General features: G+C 41.3%; 1 protein-coding gene across 1 annotated transcript in view; it reads left to right on the plus strand.

The window, feature by feature from the left end:
* Positions 1 to 26,585, plus strand: part of LOC308111673 (transmembrane protein 132C) — a gene marked incomplete at its 3' end in the record, with an annotated part of 313,423 nt that overhangs the window by 217,918 nt on the left and 68,920 nt on the right. The window contains exon 5 of the mRNA XM_080466658.1: positions 8,527 to 8,722. Coding sequence (XP_080322784.1) covers positions 8,527 to 8,722 — 196 coding nt within the window. The remainder of the gene's footprint in view (positions 1 to 8,526; positions 8,723 to 26,585) is intronic.

Below are 26,585 nucleotides of genomic sequence, written 5' to 3' on the forward strand. Positions count from 1 at the left end.
CCTGAGACGACCACTTTCCTACAGTATGCTTTGATAAGACAGCCTGTCCTCCCTGCACCCTGCACTTGCTACATGGTGTGAGTGAGCTCATATGTGTGTGTTTATGGATTGTGCACATGGGGTATTCTTTATCTTTTTTTCTTGTTTGGGATGACTTTGAGGGTGACTTAAGGGAAGAGATTTTCCTTCGACTGCCTCCTGCTTCTCTTCAGGAGGACAAAACAGTGAGTTTGGCGACAGGCGTTTTGAATTACGCAGGAGCCGCAGGGAGCTGAACTCTTCAGCAAACAATACAAGTTTGGAGGAGGGGGGGGGGGGGGGGGGGGGGAGTGAAATTTTCCGTAATTGTCATAATCAACCACCGTGCTCACATTTAATACAACCGTAATTTAGATTCACTGATGACATATTTTACCATTTAAAGGGAGCACACGGGCCAAATCTCTCCCCAAGGAAGGTAAAACTAATCAGTTTCAGATCAGATGCTGTGATAATAATGTGGCGACTGTGTGTGTGTGCGTGCGTGCGTGTGTGTGTGTGCGTGCACATCAATAAAAGTGAGGTTGTGATACTTGACTCCATCACTCAAGCAATGGTGTGTTGTTGTGTGTATATGAACCAGTTAGAGAATCACACGTGTTGTATCATCGCTGTGACAGAGGGAAGGACGAGTCCTTGACTGTGCATCCGTTTGTGCTGTGAGGCCCTTGCAGGCGTCGTAGGGTTTTTGTCCTTGTGCCGTCCCCCCTCTGGGTCAGTGTGCCAAGTCCTCCTTTCTTTATCTCACTTTCTTTAAACACGGAGAGATACAATCGTCCTGAATCCTACAACGTTTGTCAACGCTCATAGTCTTTGTTTATTTGTGTTGTGCTTTTTATTCAAGATTTCAAGGGTTTAATGGGTCATTGGAACGGAGAAGTTGTCTTCACATTGTGTGTTGTTTTGAATTGGGTGAATTGAATTGGTTGTTCAAGTCAGTTTTACCTGTTAGGAATTGCTGTTTTTTTTGCTTTTTTTTTAGATTTTAATAGGTTTGTCATTTTATTGATTGCCCATACTGTTTTCATCATTTGCTCAAGAGTTCCCCATTGTAATCAACAACATCTCTCCAACCAAGTACATGGTTTCCCTTTTTGCAAACGAGCACCGACAAAGGCCCTTGTGGCTGTTGGTTGTTTTTAGCCAAAGTGTCAGACTAGCCAAAGCATCAGCAGTGCACATAGGAAGCAATGCAATCCTGAGAAAATGAGATGGGGAATACAGGCAAGCAGATAAAGAGACAGTGAAATAAACAAGTGATTAAGAAAAGGGGGATGAACAGAGTCAGCGAAGCTGTAAACAAGACCTCCTCTCAGGTGACCCAGACTGAAAATGGAATTGTTTAATTGATGGATAAATAGATAAACAGGGAGAGGACAATCTCCTTTAATCAGCTCTGAGACTCCAGAAGTGCCAAACAGGTTGCGCACTAGAGCGAGTCCAGTCAACTTATCTCACCGGACGCTCGCCGCTCCCCAGAAGTGTATCTCTTCATCTGGGTTTATAGGCTAAGGCAGGCCGTCCTCCTCAGGCAAAGAAACATTCACTATCAAAAAGATGTCTGTCTGTCTGCTTTGCGTGTCAACAAGCGATCAATTACCTTCCTACACAGGTGAGTCAGAAATAAAAGTCTGGCTTTAGATGTTCTGGCCCTTTGAAGTGTTCAGGGTTTTTTTTTTCTTGGTATTGAAGTAAACTATGTTTTGTGGCAGTGCCACTTTTCCTCATCCTGTCTCATGCCTCTTTCAGATCCAATCAGATGTTGTGGAGACAGAAAGATAGTGCTATACACATGCAGTAAAATAATAATAATGATAAAACAATCTTCCCTGTAAAAGCAGCCTTGTCAAGAGTACAAAGGACTGCGCCCTATATTATTGGAGGTGGATGGTGGTCTATTGCATCACATGCCCTCCACAGACTGTTAGAATATGTCACAACTAAAAACTAAAACTTTTGCTGAACGAATGCTGGGGTCATACTTAAATTAAAAACTTGATAGATAAAAGCAGGTTTCCATGTTGGGTCGTCAGTCTGATTCTTCATCAAAATGCAAGAATAAATGAATTCAGAGTAAACCGGTTTCTTTTCCACATCAACAAATGACAGAGTATGTGATTTGGGCACATGGTTAGAATACACCCTGCTTTCTGCCCAATGGAGAAGTATTTCACTTTGATCCTATGGCTAGTTTTGTCCGTCTTGTGCAGAATTCAGTATGTGTCCAAGAAGCCACTGATGACCTTGGGGCAGCATTGCGTAGTGTGGCTCATGTACGAGCAGTTAAAGGAACAAAGGAAGACAATTGAAATGATAAATCTCCTTGAGGAAAGACTGTGCCAATGTGTGTGTGGGTACAAGCAAATCTACAGTATTATCTTAACTCGGGTTCTGGACAAAAAAGTCAACTATATTTCACTGCGCTACTCTACTGGATGTAATGTCTGACAACCACGTCAATGTAAAAGCTGTATGTAGGCAGTGACACATGACAACATTTGAAAAACAGACACCAGTTTATGTGCATTAAAGCTACATATTGGGGGGAAAAGCGGGTCAGAATATGTAGCGATGAATTTACTGATGAATACAGTTTCTGATCTGTTTGATCAGTTAACCCACAACCCTGCTCAGTGTCTACATTTGTCTCGTTTTTCCGATGATCATGGATTGACGAAGCCTTCCGCGAACTACTCTTGACAGCATCGCACATTTGCATCCTTGAAGTATACGTTTAATGGATCTTGAGTGAAAACCGCTTAGTTTTTCATCCGTCCGTCTATCCATCTTCTTTCCAATGTAATTCCCACGTGGCCGCGGCAGCAGTATGGCGAGAAAAGAAGCCCTGACATCTCTGCAACTCTGTCCATGTCTTCTGGGGAATATAATCTCTCCAGTGGGTCCTGAACTGACCTCGGAGCCTCCTCCCAGTCGGACGTGCCTGGTAAACCTCTAATGGGAGGTGACAAGGGGGAATTTATCAGATGTCCAAACCGCCGCAACTTGCGTGACTGATTTTCTTTTTTTTCCTGGACAGCTGAACGCCTCACTCTTATCAGTGAGGTCTATCATCCTGCGACGAAAACTCATCGCAGCCGTGATCTCATTTCTTCGGGCAGTTAATGGCCATGTTCTACAGCAATACTGAATTCTAAATTATACACCGCAGTGAAAAAGGGACACGTAAGGTCTCTCCGTTGATATTTTTTTGCCGAAAACGGCATCACACATCCTTGTTAACGAGATTGTGAACATTTCAATATTCTAATTTGCAACTATTTCCCGTTATGTCCTAACAACACAACCCTGGCTGTTCAAAGTTTGACTCGGCCAGAGAGGAACGGTATGAGTGAGAGCGATAATAGCTGAAGGTCAGCACTGCCCGAAGGAAAATCCACTCAAAAAGTAGTGAGACAGTGTGAACTCCTGCAAGGGTTTTTTTTTTTTGATTGGCTGCGAGCGCTGGAGAACAATGTACCGGTGTGTGTAGCCGCGAGTGTGTCCGTACAGGCGTATGCACCAGAGGACGGGGTAATATTGTTTTGGAGCCTTGTGGTTGGGAGGGAGCTAACACCTGAATGAACCTGTCACTGCAGACACATTGCTTTTTCAGCTCCAGCGATTACACTGCACCCCAACACACTCAACAATTTTTGGGGTCTTTTTTTTCTCCCCCCCTTTCTTTCTTTTTGTACACGCGTGTATGTGTAAATGTTTTTTTTTTTTTTCGGGAGACGGGAGAGAAGTGTGTAGCTTGTGCATTGCCTGAGTGCATGTGTCGGTGAGCGCGAGGGAAGACGGGAACAGAGAGCGAGCGTGACGGAGCATTGTGCCTCGGTGTGTACACGTCTACACCTCTGCAGCGTTTCGGGCTCCTCGTTGGAAAATATGGAACAGGGCGACTGTTCCCGTGTCCTCCGAGGTTAAACAAGAAGTCATATTGATCGGGACACACAGAGACACAGGGGCCACGGTGGACCGTGGCGGTGGCAAAATGGTGGTGAAAACAAAAAGATTCGACGCTATTTTTCTGTCCCTGTTTGCTTCTATTACTTCATAATCACTATTACGTCAGTAATATATTACATTTCACTGGAGCCTGGAGTAATGATCATGATTGATTATAAACATTATTTTTTATTGTTTTCTAACCACTGTTACGTTTGGACTGCACGAGTGAGATGAAGGATCAAACAGTGAGTTCATTGGATACCTGTGTGCTCTCTTTGCGGCAAGCTGGAGGTTACCATCATCTGAATTGTAAATAGCACTCATTGAAGTGAGTGAAAGTGACCCATCATTCTATCTTGATTACCACATTAATCAAATCAAGGTTGGTTAATATGGACTGACATTCGGCGAAAATCCAAGTACACCTTGGACAGCTTGCCAGTCAATCTCAGCCTCTCCGAGAGAGAGAGTGATAGATCATGTTCAAACATGCAGCCAAATTAGAGTCATTAATTAACCCAACGGGTATTTCTTTGGTTCTATCTACAGGAAGCCACAGCAGGCACAGTATGAGCATGAATCGTCACACAAAAAGATAATGGTCAGGATCTTAAAGTTAGACCACCTAACTTCACTCTCAAACCGTTCTAATGGCTACCATGGATTCCTTATGTAAAACTCTGTACTGACGGTTAATAGCTGCTTTGTTATTGCAACTCAAATAAATATCCCAATGCAAAGGTGATATTTTCTTATCTCGTTCTCATGTATGATCTTATATTTCTGGAATCCTTCTTCAGACTTGGCACATGCATTCACTTTCACATAAGCCTCCAATTAGAAGTTCCTAGATTCTAATATCGATGTGATTTACGTGTGATGTCACAACACATTAAAGGGTCATCGCCAGTTAACTTTGAGAACTTCAGAGCTTAATGTAGCAAAGAAAATGTTTGTGTGGGACAGCTCAACTCTTTTCAGTTCAGTTTGATATGTGCATATTTCCAATCATAAGCAAGCATCCTGGCTTGAATTACAGAAAAGGACACACATTCTGCTGCCACAGCCAGACCCGCCCTATTCTCCCGTCGAGGATGATTAAATATTGGCATTGCATTGAGTAAACATGCTCTGTCCCACTTTGGAAATTCACACAGAAAGCTTGCTGCTCATATTTGATACCAGGCACAACTTCAGCTCCTGACAAGTCTTTGTTGAAACCATTGTTTGTAACCGTGAGCGTTTACATGAGCTGTGAGTGTGCTTGTCTAGCTCCATGTGCCCTTGACTTAGAATAGCAATGTGCCTTTTAAGCATCACAGCTTATTTCAGGCATATGACACCCATGGGTTCACAGATGTGCAGAAGTACTTATGCTTTTTAATTAGCAAGGCCAGCAGTTGGTCAAAGCTTTTTTTATTTTTTTTTGCACCTCTCCGTGAAAGAAAAAGATGGATGAAAGAAAACCAAAGAAGGTCAAGGGGAGCTGACACCCATCGTTTTTTTCTCTCCTTAATCTATCCGTGCAACACATCACTCACCCCATCTCCCTCGACGTACACACACAGACATCGGCCAGATATCGCAGACCCTCAACAATTGGCTTTGTCAAGGCCTTTAACCCCGATATATCCCCGTGCGCGCGCACTCCTAGTAGACAGAGCTATATAATGGTGATTCAAGAATCAATTTACAGCTCCTTGCCTTCTTTCTTTCTCATTTAACTCCCACTTGCTGCCGCTTTTGGGTATTGTGTGTCTGTGTTTGTGCGCCTGGTGGGGTGATGTTGTAACCAGGACAGAAAACAAGTACATTTTAAAAGATAAAGTCAGATATGCCACCACAGAGAGATTTTTCACTTCCAAAGCTGTATCTAAATTACCTTTCTCGATGTTGTGAAGCAGTCGACTGTGTGTCTGAATGTTTATCTCCACAATGCCACCCACGAGACCTTTTGTGTTGCGCCTACTATGAACTGTAACAGGGTATAATTCACCGCTATCTTGACCGCAACAAATGTGCTGTCACATTTCAGATACCATTTTTATTTAAGGCTTTCCGTGTTTCTTTTGCTCTATCTTCAGCAGCTTGAAACTAGCAGGAAACACAACATTTTGTTCGCAGTGCTTGGACATTTGACTCTGTCCCACTTGTGCGATCATTAACTCGGCCCAAATTTTCACTTTTCCCGGCACAGCACGAGCTTTAGCCGTGACATAGTTGGCTTCAAGTCTGGGAGAAAGCGACTCAAAGAATTTGTGTGGTGACAAATGATAGAACGGGGTGTAATTCACAGTAACAGCAGACAGGATCGGGATGTCTGACAGGCAGAGGGGCAAAGCAGGTAATGACAGTCTGCAGAGTTGTAAGGGCGTGATGTGCAGCGGGGATCCAAGTTGTCAAAATGACAGACACATTTCTGTACATACGAAAAAGGACATGAAGAGAGTTGGAAATGAAGAGATTTATTTCAGGTTGCCTTAGTTTTCAACCTCGCGGGAAGTTTAAGCCGCATTTATGACACAGGCAAAGGCTGACGCATGACACGAACTGAACACTGGAGTTTATTCAGGGTTACGTTTTAAAACGAACAAATTTCTAATTGGTGCCTTTGAAAAGTGTTCTTTGAATGTACAGTCTCACCTTGAATAGGAGTCATAGGTATGTTAATACTGTGGGTGATACCAGCAGAACTGAGAATATTTTAGATAAGATTCTAATGACTATAACACCTCTTCGATATGAGACACGTCCTGGAATAATATTTCTAAGTGTGTTTAGCACTTCAAAGTCAAAGAGTGCTTGCAACAGGGCCTTCTGAACCTACATTGTTAATGCCCATGACTGGGAATAAATACATGGTTGGTCATTGGCTAAAGCACAAAAGCTAAAACAAAAGCTCAAGGCTCATTTATGCTCTAGCTTTTCATTTAAACAGATGCCCTCTCAACAGTTCTTGCTTCCATACTTCCATACATCCAATGCGTTGGAAAGTTAGCGTTTAACATTAACATTTTGCATTAGATCCACCAGAGGGCACTGCTCTCACTCAACAAAATACCCCAAATTAAAGTTCTTGTAGCCGAATATACCTACAAAGGCAATGACAGGGGGTACTGCCAATGTCGTTGATCTGTAAAGCTAATTAATCCCTTGATGTGTCACACGGCTGCTCTTTGGACAATTTGACCATTTGTTTTCAATCTTAACTGTGCAAGTTTTACTCCTCACATTGCAATAGCTAAGAATCAGTCATTGATAACTCTCGCCATTGTATTAGGACATAAACAGCAGTTCACTTGATGAAAACTCTGTGGTCAAAGCGTTTGAACATACTCCGTTCTCACTGCTTTGCTTGTGTCATAATTACAATAACCATCAGAGGGAGCAAAAACATAAACACACGCTGCTCATTTTGAAACAGTCTGTTTATTATGCCTGCTCTTGCTAATGATAATGATAATGACGTTTTTTCCTCTGGGTAGTTTCAGTTATAACGCTATTTTCAGGTTGAGTGTCTTGACACAAGGGCAAACACAAAGGACTACCTCAAAGTAATAATCTGACACTTTGAGAAATACAGTTATTCACTTACTTGATGAGAGTTATATGAGTCGATCGATACCACTTGAAATTCTGCCCATTAAATCTGGAGACAAAGCCAACAGTTAATTGGCTTAACTGAACACCAACTGAGCTCGGAAAAAAAGAAAAGAGTGAAGAATTTTGCTTGGCTCAGTCCAATGAAATAATGGATCACCTTCTGGCTTTTCTACAGCCTGCTATTTTCTAAATCTGCAGCATTTCTTCCTTATTTGCTCAAACCAAACAAGTAGGTTTTATGGAATTTCTTGCCTGTAACCTTTCAGTGATGACAAATTTCCTTCTATTTCAGGCCAATAAAACAAACCGTATGTGTACTTTGTCTACTTTAGTTTGAGGCAAACAATCCATTGTTCACTTGTTATAGAACATGTTTGAATTTAGTGGCAAGATTTATCAGAAAAGCTATATATTGGAATGAATGACACAGATACTGTGATTGGACAGAAGACCTGTTGTAATTAGCTTAAAACCCCTCAGTCTCCCCCTGTAACCTACATTAGGATCATTAGGGAGTCGACATACAGAACTACTCAACATATCGGTCTAAATGAGCTAAATAGTTAACTCGCTATATATAAATATGTTATAAAACATGTATTTTTTACTGAAGAGCCATTGATGTTGCGTGTGTTTACATCACAAGGACTCCAGGTACGGCTTACCCAAAGTGTTCCAGATCCAGTTCACTTCTGGTAATATATTTCCAATAAAGGTTTTTAAAAATAATAGTCAAACACATGCATGTGACTGCTGATTTGTGCAGAATGCATCATCAACATAAAAGATGTATAGCTGGATGATGTACACAAAATGTATTCTTGAATTCTCTCAGCCACCAACATCCTGACTGGTTCAAGAACTTTAATTTACTTTATCTTGTTTGGATGGTTAAAACATGCAAACACAGTCAACCTCTATCTCGCTCCGCAGGCTGGACAGTCCGTCATACGAGGTGATGCAGTTGGAGTTCGAGGTGGACAACGTGATTAATCTGGTGCCAACCCAGACTCTGCACTGGACCGTGGAATACCCGACTGGTGCGCAGGCGACTTTTCAGCAGACGGAGAAAGTCTCACACCTCTACATCAGCAACGCCGACATACAGGGCATCGTGGCACTGGCCGAGGTAAGGGATGACCATACAGAGGAACACATACAGATATCTACGAGTACACACGTTGACAGAGCCGACAGCTCCTACTTCTTTGTAACTGGAAAAGACTCAAGTCTTCTCACTCCAGGGTGATCAGAGCTGGAAAGGTCGTCTTGTTTACCCCCTCCTGTTGCTACAGGCCTCCCGGACACACACACACACACACACACACAGCAGGTTTCAACCTCACAGGTTTCTAAATGACAAACAGAATTGCAAATATGGACGCACAACTGTGAGGGCTGGAAGGTTGGAACAGATGTTACAATTTCCAAACCCCTACCTCGAGTACTTATTGTAATACTGCTTTCACTGAATACCCCACAACCAAGAGACCTTTATTAGTATAAAAACATATCTGCATTAACATTTGAAATATTGGATTTTCAATCACGTTCTTCCAATCAGGCAAGGTGATCTGGTTAAATCTTGTGGCATTGAAATCAAACCCTAAGATCATTTATTGGCGACCCGAAAAGCAGACAGACAAAACAAGACATAATCTTCAAGAATCTTCTGCTGAAACCCGAGGAGGAAGATGCTTTTCAAAATGCTCTGAGTTCCATTACCACTGAGGGAGCTCTAATCTGGCTTGATAGCCCTCCTTCAAACAGCAAAGCCCCAGTGACAAAACCCAATTTTGTTCTGGGTTTCTCCTCCTCCACATTTCTCACAGTGGGGTTAAAAAAAAAAAAGAAAGAGAGAGAGAGAGAGAGAGAGAAATAAAAAGCAACCTTCAAACCATCATTCCAAAATATCATTTCTCCTGGAAATTCATTGGCAGGGGAGAGTGTGAATGAAAAACTGGAATGAGCTACGACGCTTCCAACCCAGTGTTAAAATGGTTTTTCTTTTTTCCGTCGAATTTCACACAGTTGGATCCGAAAAGCACTTTAAGACCATTAATGTCCACGTGTACACGTGTTCGTATATTCACAAGACAGAGATCCGAGAAGCCGCTTGCCAATTATTGTTGTCTAAAATGTACACAAATGACTTCTCACAACAAGAAGCATGAGTTTCCTGGGGCTCGGTGGTTGTGTACATACATTCAATCAACTGATACGTTTAACAGTTCACAGGCGATTTTACCTGAAACATTTTACTTCAAACTCACAATGGTTAAAGAAAACAAATACATAGGAAAGACAATCAACTTTATTTCACACACATGAAAACACATAATAAGTCAACAATTTGAGAAGACAAAGATCAATGTCCTCAGTGAAGTTGATTCATCAAAAGGCCAAAACACGAGTTCCAGTTTTCACATGAAGGAGTGATGAGGAGCGACGTGCGACGATAACTGTGTATTCACAAGGCAACTCATCCCCAGGGAATCCAGTAGATCAGCTTGTTGGATAAACAAACCAATAAATAACTGAGAAAAAAAGTGATTGGGTGACTCAATAATAAAAAAAAAAAAAAATCAATATTCATCTCACCGTTGCTTATTTTATTCTCTCCACGATCTCCAGGGTTAAAAACATTACATTTGCTGCTCAATCGCTCCAAAAAAATATAAAAAGCATCAAATTTAACTTTTTATGTTAAAATTAAGTAACTTTGGCAAATCAGGGTACATTTTTTTATTACAACCTCCTATGAAGTAGTCATGGAACCAGCAATGCTGGAAGGTAGAGGTAACTGCAGATATTTCAGTTTGATTTGAATCAATTTAAAACATGAGATCAGAGCTTGTACCGAAATGCAAATGATTTCTTCTGCTTTGTGCATTCATATTAGGAAACTACCTTGCATTGTTTCTTGCAATCCTAATTTCTTCCAATTAATGCCAAATACAGATTATATCTGGATTTTGCAACAATAACTGAAGCGTTTATACTAATACCTTTAACCTTTAACGGTTCTGGAGGCGATTCTCTAAAATAGTTTAGTTGTGTATATTTCTGTCGAGGTAATTGAGAGTGATTATATCCCTTGAAAGCAGCTATCCATCTCTTAACGCATAAACAAGGTGACATTTAATGGCTGAATCCTTTGCTCGGCCATTTTTTTAGCCATCTTTTGTGACAAGGATCTCACAGTCCTGGTCACCTACGGGTTTGACTGCACAATGCCAACAGAATCCTTTTACAACCCAAGAAAACTGTGATGGGAGGGAAACAGTTATTGGTAATTGATGAAAGGTGAATTCATGTATGTATTTATTTTACTTTAGCGACAAATCAACAGAATCGACACCCTACTTAACGATTCAACATCTTAAAAAGTGTCTTCACATTTAGTAATATCCTGTATTCATATTTGCACGTCCGTAGAAATAGATTGTGTTTTTGGATTCCATGCAAAAGAGTTTGTGCACAAAAAACCAAACTGGTTTATGGTCAAACAATGTGCTGGGAACTGGATTGTTTTCGTGTTGTTCAAGTGACGGATTCAACAAACATTTTCAGATCTTGTAAACGACATTCAGTGTTGCACATAAGCCGTTGGCATAAACTCGTCCAAGTATTTTGAGCAACCCTGAAGACATGCCTGATATTCTATATTCAAGACGTCGGTGCTGGAAAAAAGAAAAGGCACAGTGTCAAAGACAGCCGGTCAAGTTTTAAATAGTGGTGAGTCCACAAAGTAGCAGGTGGTTAAAAACTGACTGGAGCCTCCTCATGGGAGTCACGTGGGAGTGACCAACCAGTCAACACACAGCGCAGACTGCACAGTCCAATCTGCAAAGGAAAATAAACAGGCCAACGTCGTTCATTAACAATAAATAAATGGAGTTCACTTATATAGCACTTCACAATGTTAGTTAAAATCGTTCTTTCTCCAATGCACCAATTGAGGTGGCTCTTAGCAAGGTGCTCAGTCCCTCCATGAAGAGCAGGTTGGTGTTCAACGTCTTGCTCTTCAACATATGGACAGATGGGGAAGTGAACCTGCAACCTTCCGATCGAGAGACGACCAGTTCTACCTGCTGACCAACAACTAAGATACATGAAGCTATTCTAAATGTGAAATTTGTAATAATAATAATAATAATAATGATAATAATAATAGAACAAGTTTCTTGTACACGTCTTTACTTTAAAACTCAGGTTTACTTCCCCTCCCACTGTCTCTTTTCTACCCCGAGCCTTAGGTAAAAGCATCGAAATAGCTGCTATTACAAACCATTTGCGCTTCCTAATTTGTTTACCGGGACTGCTGACCAAGGCACTGATTGCTGGTTGGTTGTTTAAGGTGTCTGTCACTGAGAGGGGTCCCCGCGCTGGGTCACCAAGATGAAAGCTTCCTCAGGTTCTTCACCAGTAGGAACCCTAAAGGAACGAAATGATGAGCGAGGGATGAATCTTCAAAGAGAGCCAGATGTAAAAGCTCTCACGCCGTCTCCCAGCCACCGCTTCAAACAATCGGGCGTCTGAGGATTGCGGCGAGAGCGAAACATCACAAACACAAGCATGCGGCGAAATGCAGGGATCTTTATTACACCTGTTTAAAAAGCCCTGAAAGCTAAGCATCAGATGTAATTGCGGTGGGAGTGCTCTGTGCCGGCTTTGAAACATCATTTTCTGTCTCATCTGTTTGGGTGATTCGAGTCCACCTCGCCCATCATCCACCACTTCCTGAATCAGAAGTCAGCTCATCAGCATCATCTGTGTCCGTGGTGCAGCACACTACACTTTTTACAAGGTAACAATGAAAATCACAACACTGCCTGTCATTACCGAGCCCTGCCAGACATTTCCCTCCTAATTCCACATATCCATTAAGGTTCTGGTCTCTTGGCCGAGCTGGAAAGAAAGAGGTCCTCTTCAGGAAACGAGGGATTATTAGGAGTAATTTGTCTCCTGTGGGGGCTGAAAAATTGGTTTCATCTTTTAGAGCAGCGAGGTCAGGGCGGCAGGGAGAGTTGTTCGGAAGGGAGAGGAAAGGGGACAGGGAAAGAAGAGGAGATCGACCGATGGAAAGTAGCAGATGGAATTGGGATTTAATTTCACGCCGCCAGCATCGGTCTCGCCGCTAACCCCCTCAGTGTCATTGATTTCTGCAAGCAGTTAAACAAGAATCTCAAGAAAGGAACGCCAAGTGATATCAGCTTTGTAATTTACTTGTTTTTTAACCCACCAGCAGCAAAAAAAAAAAAAAAACACAGTCCAGGTCCAGTGGCGTGTCAGTCCTGTCACCTCCCACCAAAACAAACCATCTATCACCCGATTCACAGAGGATTTTTCTGAAAAAGGAGCGAGGTGGAGAGTTTGAATTCCTTGCCTATGGAGAACAGTGGGGTGGAGCAGGAGAAGTGGAATGACCTCGCAGAAAGGCTGCGCTCTGTAAAGCAGACTTGCACTCATCCTCCCTCGAACTGCCCACCCACTGAGGCGAACAGAATCGGGTCTGTTCCTGCTTTTCGAACACGGTGGCACGGTCGGACGCTTCGCTTTCATTTGGCACAGGAAGTCTCCCCAAATGGGATTGTGAATCTTTTTTTTTTTTTTTTTGAAAGAGGATGTATGGACAGTTAACTTGAAGCGGTTTGACTCCTTTTAAGCTTCAGCTATAAATAGCTCAAGTGCACAGTGTTCATATTTCCCAGAGGCAGTTAAGCCACCACCGACTTCCTCCTGAAATAAGCAGTTCACTAGTGCTTTTTAAATGCGATTGTTTTGCCCCACTCTTGCAGGGAAACAAGTCAAACTGATTGTCAGACAGCATCTTTATTGTCTGGATTGACTTTCATTGTCAACAAACAATAATCATAGAATTGCTTGTTAATTTGACATTGAGACTGACATTACGTAAAACCTTTGTCTTGCTGCTAAAATTTGCAACATCATTAAAAACTGTACATTACAGCAAAATATTTCTTTGTAAATATATATTTAATAAGTGTTTCACTACATGATGAAAAAAAAACTGGATTCAATGACCATGTTTCAACTGAAAACACCTTTTGTTTCAAAATATTTCTATGTTTACATGGCAATGTTTTGTAAATGATTTGTGTTTACCAGAAAACGTTGCAGTTCACATGCCAGGCCATGTGTTGGCACTGTTGGTTGTTTCTGTAATGAAACCACACACACATGAATGGAGACAACAACATAATATAATCATTAACAATGGCAAATACACGGACATTCTTACGTACAACTGAGGTGGATTGTTATTACAGCGACTGCCAACCTCAAAACTACCAAGTCCCTGGAGAATATGGACTGGGAGTCCTGACACTCTCGTGGCCGCCGTTGTCGTTACTGTCCACTTAATTGCGCTTGTGCATAAGAACTACTTACTATAGCCGTGGTGCAGCGTTTCAAAAAGTTGCACTTTACTCTACACGGAGACAGAGTCTGGGCATTTTCAAACAGTTCAACCTTGGGAACGGTTTTCAAAAAGTTGCGTTTTCAATGACTCCGACCACTGTTGTCGTGTAAACGGACACCTGAAACACAATGGAACTTTTCCGTTTTCACTTGAAAATGTTGTCTTGTAAACACTTTAACCAGGTCGGCGGTCCATCGAAGAATGAACACATAAAAAATAATCATTACTCACTTCACAGCAATAGGTTTATAGTCACCAACACACTGTTGGTTTTTTTTCAAAAATATTTAGAAGCCTCTAAATTTCTTACAATCAGATCGACCAATCCTGCAAATATTTTGAATCATAAATCTTGAGGGCGCTAGAGAGCACGTTAAGGGGTTTTGGTAAATCGGCTGAGTACACCGTGGTCTTTCACAGGACAAACACCATCGGTATTTGATTCACACGTATTGCTCGTAAATAAGTAGGGCAACAAATAAGCAATGACAGCAACAACGTAGACTTTATTTTAATTGGAGTAACAATCGTTCTACAAGCCAGATATCTGTTGCTGTGATGTAACGACACCAACCACAGTGTAGCAGACTTAAGTTCGGTTGAAGCATTAGGGGAATCAGGATTTGCAAATTTATTTGTATTAAATATATATATATATATATATAAATATTATATATGTGGATTAAAACCCTTTTTTTTAACCGTCAAAATCATAAATGTGGTTCTCATACGTGTCACAAAACGTGTAGTTTTTAAACAGGATTTAGCACACCTTACCACGTCAGAAGCTGTCCGGATCTGCTGGGCAAATGCAGCTTCAACGTATGTGCGTCGCTAATTAATGTCCCCCCCCCCCCCCCCCCCCCCCGCTACAACAGGTAAGAGGAACCATTTCAAGAACTTTGTACATAAACAGTATAAACTAAAATAGTGCTGAGGCAGTCCGTTATATTAACTTTTAAAGGCTACAAAATATTCCAAAGTCATTTGAAGAAGGTTCACAAAATTAAACAAAAGAATATTTCAATGTAAAATAGTTACTCAGCTCCAACAGCACCACCATCAAACGGTCTGAATGTGCTAGTTGGAGTAGCAGTGGCATAATGACGGTGTGCGTTCTGTAGCAATACATGCAAGGATCCTTCCATATTTAATTTTATGCTGTTAGGTGATTTATAATGGCGTGATACAACTAATGAGAAAAACATGAAAGTGGCGGGCAGAGAAAGAGTCTGGAGGAAGAAAACGGCCAGCAAAAACAAAACCTGGATAAAAAATAGAGGTCAGAAATAGGCCTGCGATTCTTCCCTTCCTGTGCTCTTAGAGGTATTTTAGCCACTGATAAATTGGATCAGTAATAATGTTGTTTTATGTTCCCTCGAAGTGTGATTACACACCTCGGCCCTGGAATTAGGCTGTTTCATTCCCAGTGAGACGGGGGAGAGCAATAGATTGAAAGTAAGAAAGTAACTACTGTACCACTGCATCAGCACCCTCGGAAAAAAAATTGTTTTACTTAATTTTTGGGCCCGTTGTGTCAGTAATTTCTTGTCGACCTGCGTTGTCATTGTCTGCTCTAAATTGCATGTGTACAGAGATAAAGCAAAGATTCACTCTCACGGCTCCTAATCTTTCCCTTGTCTCTCCTGCTTCACACTTGTTTTTCAGACTCTCTTCCTTTCCTTTTCCCTTTCTAATTAGCTTGTTCCCCTCCCTCCTTCATCTTTTTACCCCCACCCTTCATTCAGCCTCTCCGTCTCCCCCCGTCTCGTCTCCATCCCTATCCGCTTTTCTTATTTCTCCACAGAGTTTCACCTCTCTCCCAGGCTTTGCTATGTAATTAATTCTTAATTAGAACACTTGTTTATCTTTGTTGCTAAAGACGTGTGTGTGTGTGTGTGTGTGTGTGTGTGTGTGTGTGTGTGTGTGTGTGTGTGTGTGTGTGTGTGTGTGTGTGTGTGTGTGTGTGTGTGTGTGTGTGTGTGTGTGTGTGTGTGCGCGCACAGGCCTCTTAGCAGAGCAGTTATGCTAAGTGGCTTCTTAATTTGCCTCCTCTGATTGGTTCCTTGTAAAAGGAAGTTGGTAAGTCGCAAGTAGAAACTGGAAAGTCAATAATGGGTTGATGTAAGTCGACACACACACACACACACACACACACACACACACACACACACACGTACACAAAGAAACACAGTTTTCAAACTCTATTATAAATTTAGCATTCTCACGGTCTGCATGTTTATTAGAGCCGCCCTTTTTTCCTCTGTTCTTTTCCCCTTTCTTAATTCTAATGTCTCGGTCTATTGTTTTTGCAACTCTCCTATTTTGTGGTCTAAATGAATTTACAGCGTTACTCAGTTTCGACAGGATGGGATCAGCCAAACACATGTACACAAGTATTATTTTGTGACTTTCTTCTGGCAATGATTTCTGAGAGTCTGGTAATAATCCCAGAGATAAGAAGAAAAAAAAACCTGCATATCCCAATGATTGCTTTATCCTGATGTTTAAAAGAATATTAGTCCAATTTGCTTTTCTCTTAGAAGTAGGTCTACTATTCAGCTGCTGGTTTTTGAGTTGTGCTCAGTAACAACAAGGTGGGCTTCAGAAACAAAAGTGTGCTTGATGTGATGTACAGACACCAGACAGAATCAGACCAACATCGGTTGTTCACTATGGCAACTTGGTTATCCTACCCGAGGGAGGACAAGCCTGCTGTACATTGCTTGGGTAATGGGTATAATAAACTGCTTATGACCAGGAAATTATTGATAGGTTTGGCAAAGTTGACCTGTTAATCATAACCAATATCATAATAACAGCTGCACTGTGTGGAGAACGGGAAGAACCCGCAGGAGGTGGTGAGGGTGGCAGAGAGTATTATAAGCAGCCTCTCCACTGGACCTCACCTGATCTCCCTGATCTCCAAAGGTGGGTCGAACGTCTACTTCCACGTCTGTCTTTGTTTCACACTGCCAGCTAAAGTCTAAATAATAATTCAGTTTAAATATGCCACATTTACAGATAGCGTCACAAATTAAATCAGCCTGAGATTATTTCCAACGCATATTATCTGTTCTTTGTTTGGCTTCTTTTGGCAAAGTTTTATCTTCACTCAAGACAATCAGAAGATTGAAAACACATGACGCTTTACACTGACGTCTACCATAGTCCCATGAAAACACCAAAGACACTCTAAACACACGCACACACAGTACTACGTTAAAATTGAAATCATGTAGTAGATAGTAAGATCATCATCAATGACATAAAACTGAATTGGGATACATCATTAGTATAAATTCCAAAAAATCAGAGTCACCAGGCACTGCAGTTTACTGTAGGTGAGAGCTGGACACACCCTGGACACGTCTCCAGTCCATCACAGGAGAAACACAGAGAGACGAAACAACCACACACACTCACGTTCACACCGAGAGACAATTTAGGTTCCCTGATTAACCTCATATGCATGTTTTATGCCTGTGGAAGGAGACCAAAGTGCGAGAGAGCTCACCAATTGCCCCAACATGAATTGACTTATTATGTTGTAGAGGACTACAAAAGACATCCGTCCCAAACGCTCAACACAAACTTTCTTCAGTTACAGAATTGCCTTTTTCACCTGTTTTCAAACCTCAGATTAATCAACACATGTGACACGTTCCGTGTAATGCTGTATATGTATTTGGGTCACCGAGAACTTGCGTGAAGGTTCATTTCCATACCAAGCGACTGTGCTTTGCTCCAATCAGTCAACAAGAGTGGAAGAAAGGGAGCGAATGTGTGCATCCCTGTGTGTGTGTGTGTGTGTGTGTGTGTGTGTGGGGTTGTTTAAAGCCAGAAAAATACATTTGGAAGCAAATTAGGAAATGACAGAAGTTGTGAGGCTAGAGGAGAGCTCTAACCTTACTTTCTAATGCAAAGCGAAGAGTTGGCCGACGCGTGCAAAGTCAATGAAACAAGCTTTTGTGCATCTGCCCCAGGCTGCGTCTTTTTAGAGGCATTTTTTAAGTTGCACGAGACATTTGCTTGATATAATGTAAAAACGTTAGTCAGCTCCAAGCAAACTCCTGCTACTTACGTATCATCGGTCACTTAACACAGCAACTGATCTTTGATTATTTGTAGCCATGACGTTGACGTTTCAACAAAACATTGACACGGTTTGGGTATTCCGTGTTCGCTTTTTTTCGAGTCAAGTAGGATTTTAAAACATACCTTTGACATGATTCGATGGTGTTCGTCCATCTTCATCGTGTCGTACGACGTCCCTTTTTATCAGACGGTGTTACTGAGGCGTGGCCGACCTGTCACTTTAACCAGATCGATCCCGCCCCTGCTGTCAGTCCTCTATGTCACTCCTCTTTATTGTCCTCGGGCCTCGCTCCCTTACTTCAGTGATATCAGCTGATAAAGGACACGTCATGCAACGCCACCTGATAACTTTCCCGATGAAGTACGCCGTCGAAACATGTCAAAGGTATGTTTAAAAAGCTACTTGCCTGAAAAGACAAAGACAAAATACCAGTGAACAAACTACAGGTATGATGAACTTAATTGAAATTTTGACAAGAACTGCTCGTCTGTCTATGGATTTTCCTGAAAGACACCAATAAAATAGTACTGCCAAAATGACGGCCATGATTGTCTCAGGCTCGATGCACTTATGTATTTTGAATAACCAAACAGTTCAACACTTCAAACCTTCCCTCAAAGACGAGCATGATTCACAGTTGTTTGTGCACAGTTGTTTGTGCACACTGCATTTCTCTTCACATAATGAACTCGCACTCATCTCTTGTTTGATCTCCATCCCCAAACCACCCTCTCTGGTTAAGAGCTTACGAGTTCAAAGGAGGTTTCTAGGCAAAGAAAAGGATGATTTAAGATCACAAAATGTAAGCAGGTAAAATAAATATTTATTCTCGGTGCAGTTTTGATCATTTCAGGCGCTCACTTTATTGAGAATTTTGTATTTTTATGCCTCATCCCGGCTGACAGATGATGAACCAAAATAGTTTCTTCTCACGGCGTACATCAGTCTCATACTTGGCCTGGCTGTGGCTCAGCTGGTCAAGTAGGTTGCCTTGTAATCTCAAAGTTGCTTCTGCTGAAGTGTCCTTGGGCAAGACACTAAACCCAAAATTCCTTCTATTGGTGGGCAAAGTCCTGGCATGCCTGCCGTCCCCTCTGGTGTGTGAGTGTGTGAATGACTGTGAAGTCAATTTGATCGGGAAGTGATGAGCATGTAACGTTTTAATTACGTGGCGTTGCTGCATTGTCGCACGTACAATCAGTTGTAACTTGTCTTCACTGGTTTTATTTTGAAAACATCGTAGATGAAACATTTTGTGGTAAAGTTACTTAACGAACATTCTGACGAAGCCCCGATAGCTGGAAGCAGTCTGACGTGCCTGCTGCATGGACTCATTGATCACCAACACCACCTCCTCCGATCATAACCTCTATTGAATAGAGCCAATCAGAAATCTTTAATCGCAGTACTTCAGGTCTACGTAACCATGAAGAGACTGACTGAATTTAAGAAAGCAAAGAAAGTGTCTTCTAACAAGAAATCTGGGAGGTGTGGACCCCCCCCCCCCAAAAAAAAACCCAACCTAATACTGTTTGGTGAATTCGACCAGATTTTTGTAACAGTATACCTTTTACTAAACTTAGTATCGTATCCACTTTTTTCTTCGTTGTGTCGTTTATACTTTTCTACAACAGTGTTCTCAAAGAGAAATCAAAGTACTGGCAATGAGTCACTTTTAGCTTAAACATAAATTCAATATGTTTTACGACTTTCTCTCGCTGCCAACATTACATACGTGTCATTTGTATGTTATGCATAGTCAACTTCAGCTTTACTGGTTAATAAACATGTAGAAGTATAAGGCCGCCTTGTAGTTATTCTTTTGAAAGTGCTACGTGCATCCAAAAGCTTTTATGCGGTTTTTGTAAATTTCTTATTATTATTATTATCACTAATATAGCCAGTGATTTCATCTTTAGACGAGGTGAAAATTGGAAACTCCTGATGAAACCCACTGAAATAAAAAATGTTTTTCCCATGAAAATGACACAAATGTTCTCGCTCGGGGAGACGATTTACGAAAGAGGAAATGTGGGGAGATGAAAAGCTCCAGGTTCCTCAAGAAGATTGGTTGATTTGACCGAGTTAAAAGTTGAACAACAACCTCCTTCATGCTCAGTTACATATAATCCCACATGGGAGCTGCTCAGTCCAACCCCGGCGTCCGCATGGGCCGCCGAAGCAGCTGCACCAGAGCACTGTGGGGAGGCTGTGCTCAAGAAAGCTTCAGCCAGAGGAGAGGTGAGAGTCCTACCACATTTAGGTCAAAAGATACCTAAGAAATGCTAAAAATAGGAATTATTAAGAAGGTCTCCTACACTTGAGGCCAGACAAAGGCAGCTGTGAGGAATTATCTTTGCTCATGGAATTAAGCCTCGTTAGCGAGTGAGAAACAGAGTGATGAGGTGACAGAGAGAACACAGGCAGAATGAATGGGTGGGAAAGGGGGTAGTAAGAGGGGGAAGAGTAGTTAAATTGATAGACGGTGGCAGGAAAGAGAGCGGACAGAAAAAGGAGGGTGGCTTTTGACTAATCGATAGAAGCCAAAAAGAGGTGAGAGAAGGATGGAGAGAGAGCTGGAGGGGAAAAAAACACAAAGGGGAAGGCGAGATGATCATAGCGGTTAGAGTATCGGGAGAGAGATGGAGAAGAGATGGAGAAGAGGAGATGAGCCCGGCAGAGGTGGAGAGCTCCGTGTGATCGTCCCCTGGAAGTCCCGCGTGTCTCCGAGGAAAAGAGGTGACTGAGAGACGGAGGGAAAGAGAGACGGAGGGAGAGGAGACCAGAGCGGGGCAGTTCTAATGCAATTAGGGGTCTGGAAATTGAAAGTACAATTCTCCCTGGGATCTTAGCCAGAGTGTGTGTGTGTGTGTGTGTGTGTGTGTGTGTGTGTGTGTGTGTGTGTGTGTGTGTGTGTGTGTGTGTGTGTGTGTGTGTGTGTGTGTGTGTGTGTGTGTGTGTGTGTGTGTGTGCGTGTGCGTGTAGTTCATACCCACCAAATGTCTTCATTCCTCCTCTTCTATCTCCTTGTCTCTCAATTTGACTCCTTGAAATTCCGCCCTCATTTGGCAGTCTCCTCCCACCATTTCATTTCATTTCTCTCTCTCTCTCTCTCTCTCTCTCTCTCTCTCTCTGCACCATCTATCAAGTTCTCCACCCATTCTTCCCATTCCCTTCATCTCTCTGCTTTATTCATTCCATTAACTTTAGAAGTAGAAAGAAAAATGTCAGCTGCTTTTCACATTTGGATTGTTATGTTCTGGGCATTTAGCCGACACGTATTTTCATTAGGACTTGGCCTTTGTTCCAGAGTGGAACCATTTTTACTTTTTGGATCTCAAATTATTAAATGGTGATATAATACCCCCAAAAATTCAAGCATCAGATGAGACTACAGACAGTGTAATGAAATAGTTCTGTGATTTAGCATTTTGCAGTCTACATGTACAATTAGCTTGAGGCTTTTTGGAATCTGCACGATGTTTGCCCACAATCGCTGCATCTGCAATATAGATTTAACTTAAAATGTTGTCCAAGTTACTCACAATGTATTTAGAAAGTAATACACTTGCGACAGAACACACATTGGGTTTAGTAATTTAGGAAAGTAACTTACTCACTCCTGAAGATGTAGTTTGAGTCTCTTAATAATGTCCACAAAATATATATATATATATATTATTATTATTTTTTTTTTTGCAGTTATCTGCTTGCCAGCTAGGTGTTTGCTTGCGAAAAAACTTCATTTCATATTTATGCATGAAAATAATTTGAATCTGTTCAAAAAAGTGAAACTCACTGCTGTGAAGAGTTGAATTAAAATGCAGCTAATTGCAAATAATTTTGTCATTTAGCATTAAGCTTTGTGATGCTGTGTTAGTCGATTCAAATATCTCAGATCCTGTTTCATTTCAATGACTAGTTGAATATTTCTCTTGATTTTGGTTGCAGAAGTTGTAGTATAGAGTATATATAACCATTTGTGTTGCTGATATCAATTCACCAAAGCAAACGTTATAGTATGATGAGTGTTTATGACTTGGACAACTAGTATATGCTAATTAGAGTTCAGGAATAACTTTAGAATAATTTAGAATAAATCTACATTTTCCAAACAGTTACCTCTTGTTTGATCACCATGAACCTGAAGTAGCAGAGTAATAAGGACCAAAGTAGTGGATTTTTGTATCATCACAACAAAACGTTCAATATTTCACGTTAACTCTGGTCAAGTAGGTTATTGTGCTATTTTTCTGCTAAAACAAAACCGATACTGTCACAGATTGGTAGTTTAATTTGTTTAAATCTACTTTAAAGATGGATTATCAGTGTGCATGTGTATCACCACAAGCAAATATAAGCATGTAACCTTCAGGAAAACTGTTTTGCACCATTAGCAGTTCGGGTCCATCTGTATTCTTCTGCGTGTGAACTGATCTTTGCACGTTTCTGCCTGTTTGTGAACGTCTGTGCAGACGTACAAACCTTCCCGTTGCTTCTGGCAATAAGACAGAACTTAAGTAAGTTAAGCATGTCCTAATTGCCCCAGTGCTGGAATGATTAGCAGCAAGGTACTTTTGGGTAGCTTGTTAGCATCTCATTAGCATCTTTGATCAGCGGGGTGATGACAGTCGATGGCAGGTAGGACAGTGAAGGACGGCCCATTGGCAGCGAGACGCTGAGGTGATGAGGTGAAGGGGATTTTAATAGACTCACAAGGAAACAGGACGTACGGTGCTCACAAAATGGAAGGCATGTTTTGCTTTTGGGTGAAATTTATGACAAAACTTTAGATGTTCATGCTCCAGGGATGTTATTTAATGAAGCGCAGGGCATGTAAGTGGAAGTATGCTACGGGGATTTCCTCATCTCAAACAATCCGTTGAAATGAAAACCAACAACAGTGGGGGGTATACCACAAAAAAAAATGTCAACGTGTCAATAACTTGTCATGTGCAAAATACATGATGGGAAACAATCTGCTAAATAAATTACTTGAAAAGGCACAGGGTTTAAATAAAAGGGAAGTTGTGTATATTCACGTCGATGACTTTAATGTATACTTTCCACGACTGGTTATTGGACACAATTCCCAACTCTTCTACATCAAGAGTTACTATCATAACAACCAACGGTAAACATTTTGTCCTATCCTTTGCCTTCTCATATGAAAAGGCGGGTAAACTATTGGAGCATGAAGGCCACATGTCCTCCTGCCGTCATGTGTTTTGATGTGATCAAATTAAATATAACTAAAGAAAAATAAGTTTGTTTCATCATTCGCATAACATGTACTTTAAAGCTCCAGCCCATTTCTTCCTGTTGCAAGAGCAAAAGCGGTTCTGACTCTGAAAGGCTCTCAATCACATCATTTTGTCTGCCTTTGCTGCCAAACAGGACAAGGAGAAAAATAAGAAATAAAAAAAAATAAAAAATCTCCAGCCCATTTGAACCCACTTTTGGACTTATCTCCCCTGTAGACATTGCTGAGTAGGTGATACACACTATCTTTCTTTCAGGACTCATGGTTCACCAGCTTACTTACAAAATTGGAGACCCTATCCACAATTGGCCACCCTGTCAGATTGAAAACACAATAACATCGTAGGAAGTGGTGTAGCTAACCCTGCTTATGATCCAGTCTTTGTCCGCGTAAAAGGTACATCAAGTTGTGTCCAAGCTTCTGCATTTGTCTAATGAACGTCAACATGTGACGCTCCTCGCAAGGAGTTTTGAGGAGATAAATGTAGTGTCAAACTACAACTGGTCAGCGCAGGAGACAAAACTACTCTGAAACATAAGAAAAGCCTTTAAATGACTAATGTCAATTGGGGATCGATCTTCTACATGAATCAGATTCAGATTTGTATGACTCTGATCACTTGATTCAATGTGTATAAATGGGACAATCTGATCTGATCGTGAAATTCTTATTTTTTTATTTTTTTATTTTTTTTACCTTGAATAAACTCACGGTCTTTGTAAGGTGGAAAAACGAAGACTCAAATGAAGCACCGTCACAAGCAAGCCAAACCAGCTACGTCATTAACGGACTTTGCCCTTAAATGTTCAAGCTCAGTATCTCACTCACTGATTGGAATGATGTCCTTGACATGCAAAAGTCTTCTGGCCATTCTTTAGCTGGAACCACTTCATTTTCCGAGGTGTCCCATCAACTGGATGTCCCACCAGCTCTTGTCCAAGGCCGAATATTGAAAGTCTCTCCTCTTGTCGGGTTTTTCCAAGACAAAATGATCCCATCATGATACTTCTTCTCAGTGGGGGACACTGGAGCAACCAGTCTTGTCACCCCATGAGCAAGTTTTTTTGTTGTTGTCCTACATGCCTGATGGCATTCATGACCATGACTGACCTCATCGGGCCCCAGCATATTACTAACAGAACTCGACATTTGCGGTTAAACACCAGCATCGAGATGAAGTTCTGCCCTGTGAAATCTTTCATCTTCAGCCTTCACCTCTTTCTGTTCATGCTTCCATCTCCCGCCTTGTTCATGTCAGCCTTTACCTTTAGTGGGTGGCCCCCCTCTGCCACACGATAACAACGTGGCAGTTGGCCTAATGACGTTTAATTCTTCTCCAGCATGTCTTCTCCCCGTCTTTCATTCTCTAAAAGGTCCGATAATGAAAGTCAGCTTCCATTACAGCCAGACTCTGAGGCACAGAGATGGATAACAGTGATTGTTTTTAATCTGAACAGTCATTCCAGCAGCACATTGATACAGCAGCAATGAGGACGGTTACCTAAGCGCAGCCACACACATGCACACTCGGGAGGCACACCTGATACAATCACCGTCTCATTCTGTTGTCCACCCACCAGCTGGGTGCTTATTACCTTGAAGTTATCAATTGGACACGTTTCATCCCACAGTGTGTGGCAGCATTAGTCACACAGGGATCGCCGGCACCTCCAAGAATTCTCTCCCTTCCACGGGTGCCCTCAGCTCCCGTCAGACCTGCACTCCCACTCAAATGAAAATCTTGTTGTAGTTATGCTCAATAAAAACTGACATATCAGCCCGTTTCTCAGGGTCGGCCGTCGTAATGAAAAGCTGCATGCGAGTAAAATGGTGCGTTCTTGAGCCTGTGACTTCATGATGGGTTTATCATTCGATCTCAGTCTATAGCGTTTCATGGTCGGATTAAAATTGGATTGTTTTCTCTTTTTTTTTTTTTAAAGTTCCAACCAGCAAGGGTGAAACTTTTTTTTTTTTTTTTACAATGTCTACAGGCCAACACTTCAATCATGGTTGTAGCTTTGGCTGATGTTCAACCGATTCAACATTTGCAGCTTTACAATTAAACTTTACACTTAAGTTACTTGAATTTCATTGGCTTTTGTTCAGTTTTTGCAACTTTGGAGGAGTTATCATGCAGATTCATTAGCTGTTGTTGGTTTTTATCTGCTTGATAGATATCGTAGCTAACTTGAGTTGTTTTTTTTGTGTACCTTAGTTGTACCTACTTTCCCGAAGCTAAATTCTGTCGTTGATGCTGTATTGTCAGCAAGCTTTGGTTCATTTATACTGACTTGACTGTCCCAGTTCTTCAGTGAGCATTTGTGAAATCAGGAAAAACTTGTTATTTTGGGTCCATCTCTTCAGCAGAAGCTAGGGTGATGTTGAGTGTTTCCACGTTAACCTGCCAAATAGAGACAAAATACAAACAATCACAGCGACTAAAGTGTTCCATTCATTCATTGACAAAATTGTGTTTTTGTTCTTCTGATACAACTGAGCAATATTTGCTGCAGATGCTAATTTTGTACAACAATAGTTATACTGTATTCAGTGTTTGGAAGCATTGTTAACAGTTTTCAGGGCACTCCAGGAAAAACTTGGAGATCGTGGAATAATTAAGTGCAATGAAATGCTTTTAAAAAGCTTAAACTGACCAAGATCACCAATATTTCACTCTACATGCAAAATAATCTATATTGAACAAACATTTGCAGAATTTTGGTAAAGGATCTCTTCTTCACACTCCACACTGTTCCTCCAAAAAAAGTAGTAACTGCCTTGGATATGACATATCATTTTAATACACCATAAGAAACCTTTGCACACATATTTTGGTACAACTCTTATTGTTTCCCTTTTTTTGTGATTTATTTGTTATTGAAAATTGTAGCCACATCAAACAAGAAATTGGTGAAAACGATCAACTTTAAAGGTATTTTCTAGATAATAAGTACTGTTTTAACATGTTTTACATTTTTTAAACAATGCCTCCATGTGAAAAATACAGAAAACACTTCCAAATACACATCACAGTATGGCTTTAATGCTAATCCTCCTTCATCAGTAAGGCTGGTTTTACTGCTACTGATAGTTGAGCTCAGTTTGTGTGTTATGTCGGCTACTCTCATGGACCAGGTTGACATCCGTGGAGCAACTGAGAGAAAAATCCAACTCGTTTGTCCCAT

The sequence above is a fragment of the Lipophrys pholis genome (genome assembly GCF_963383615.2).
Source record: "Lipophrys pholis genome assembly, chromosome: 7".
NCBI lineage: Eukaryota > Metazoa > Chordata > Actinopteri > Blenniiformes > Blenniidae > Lipophrys > Lipophrys pholis.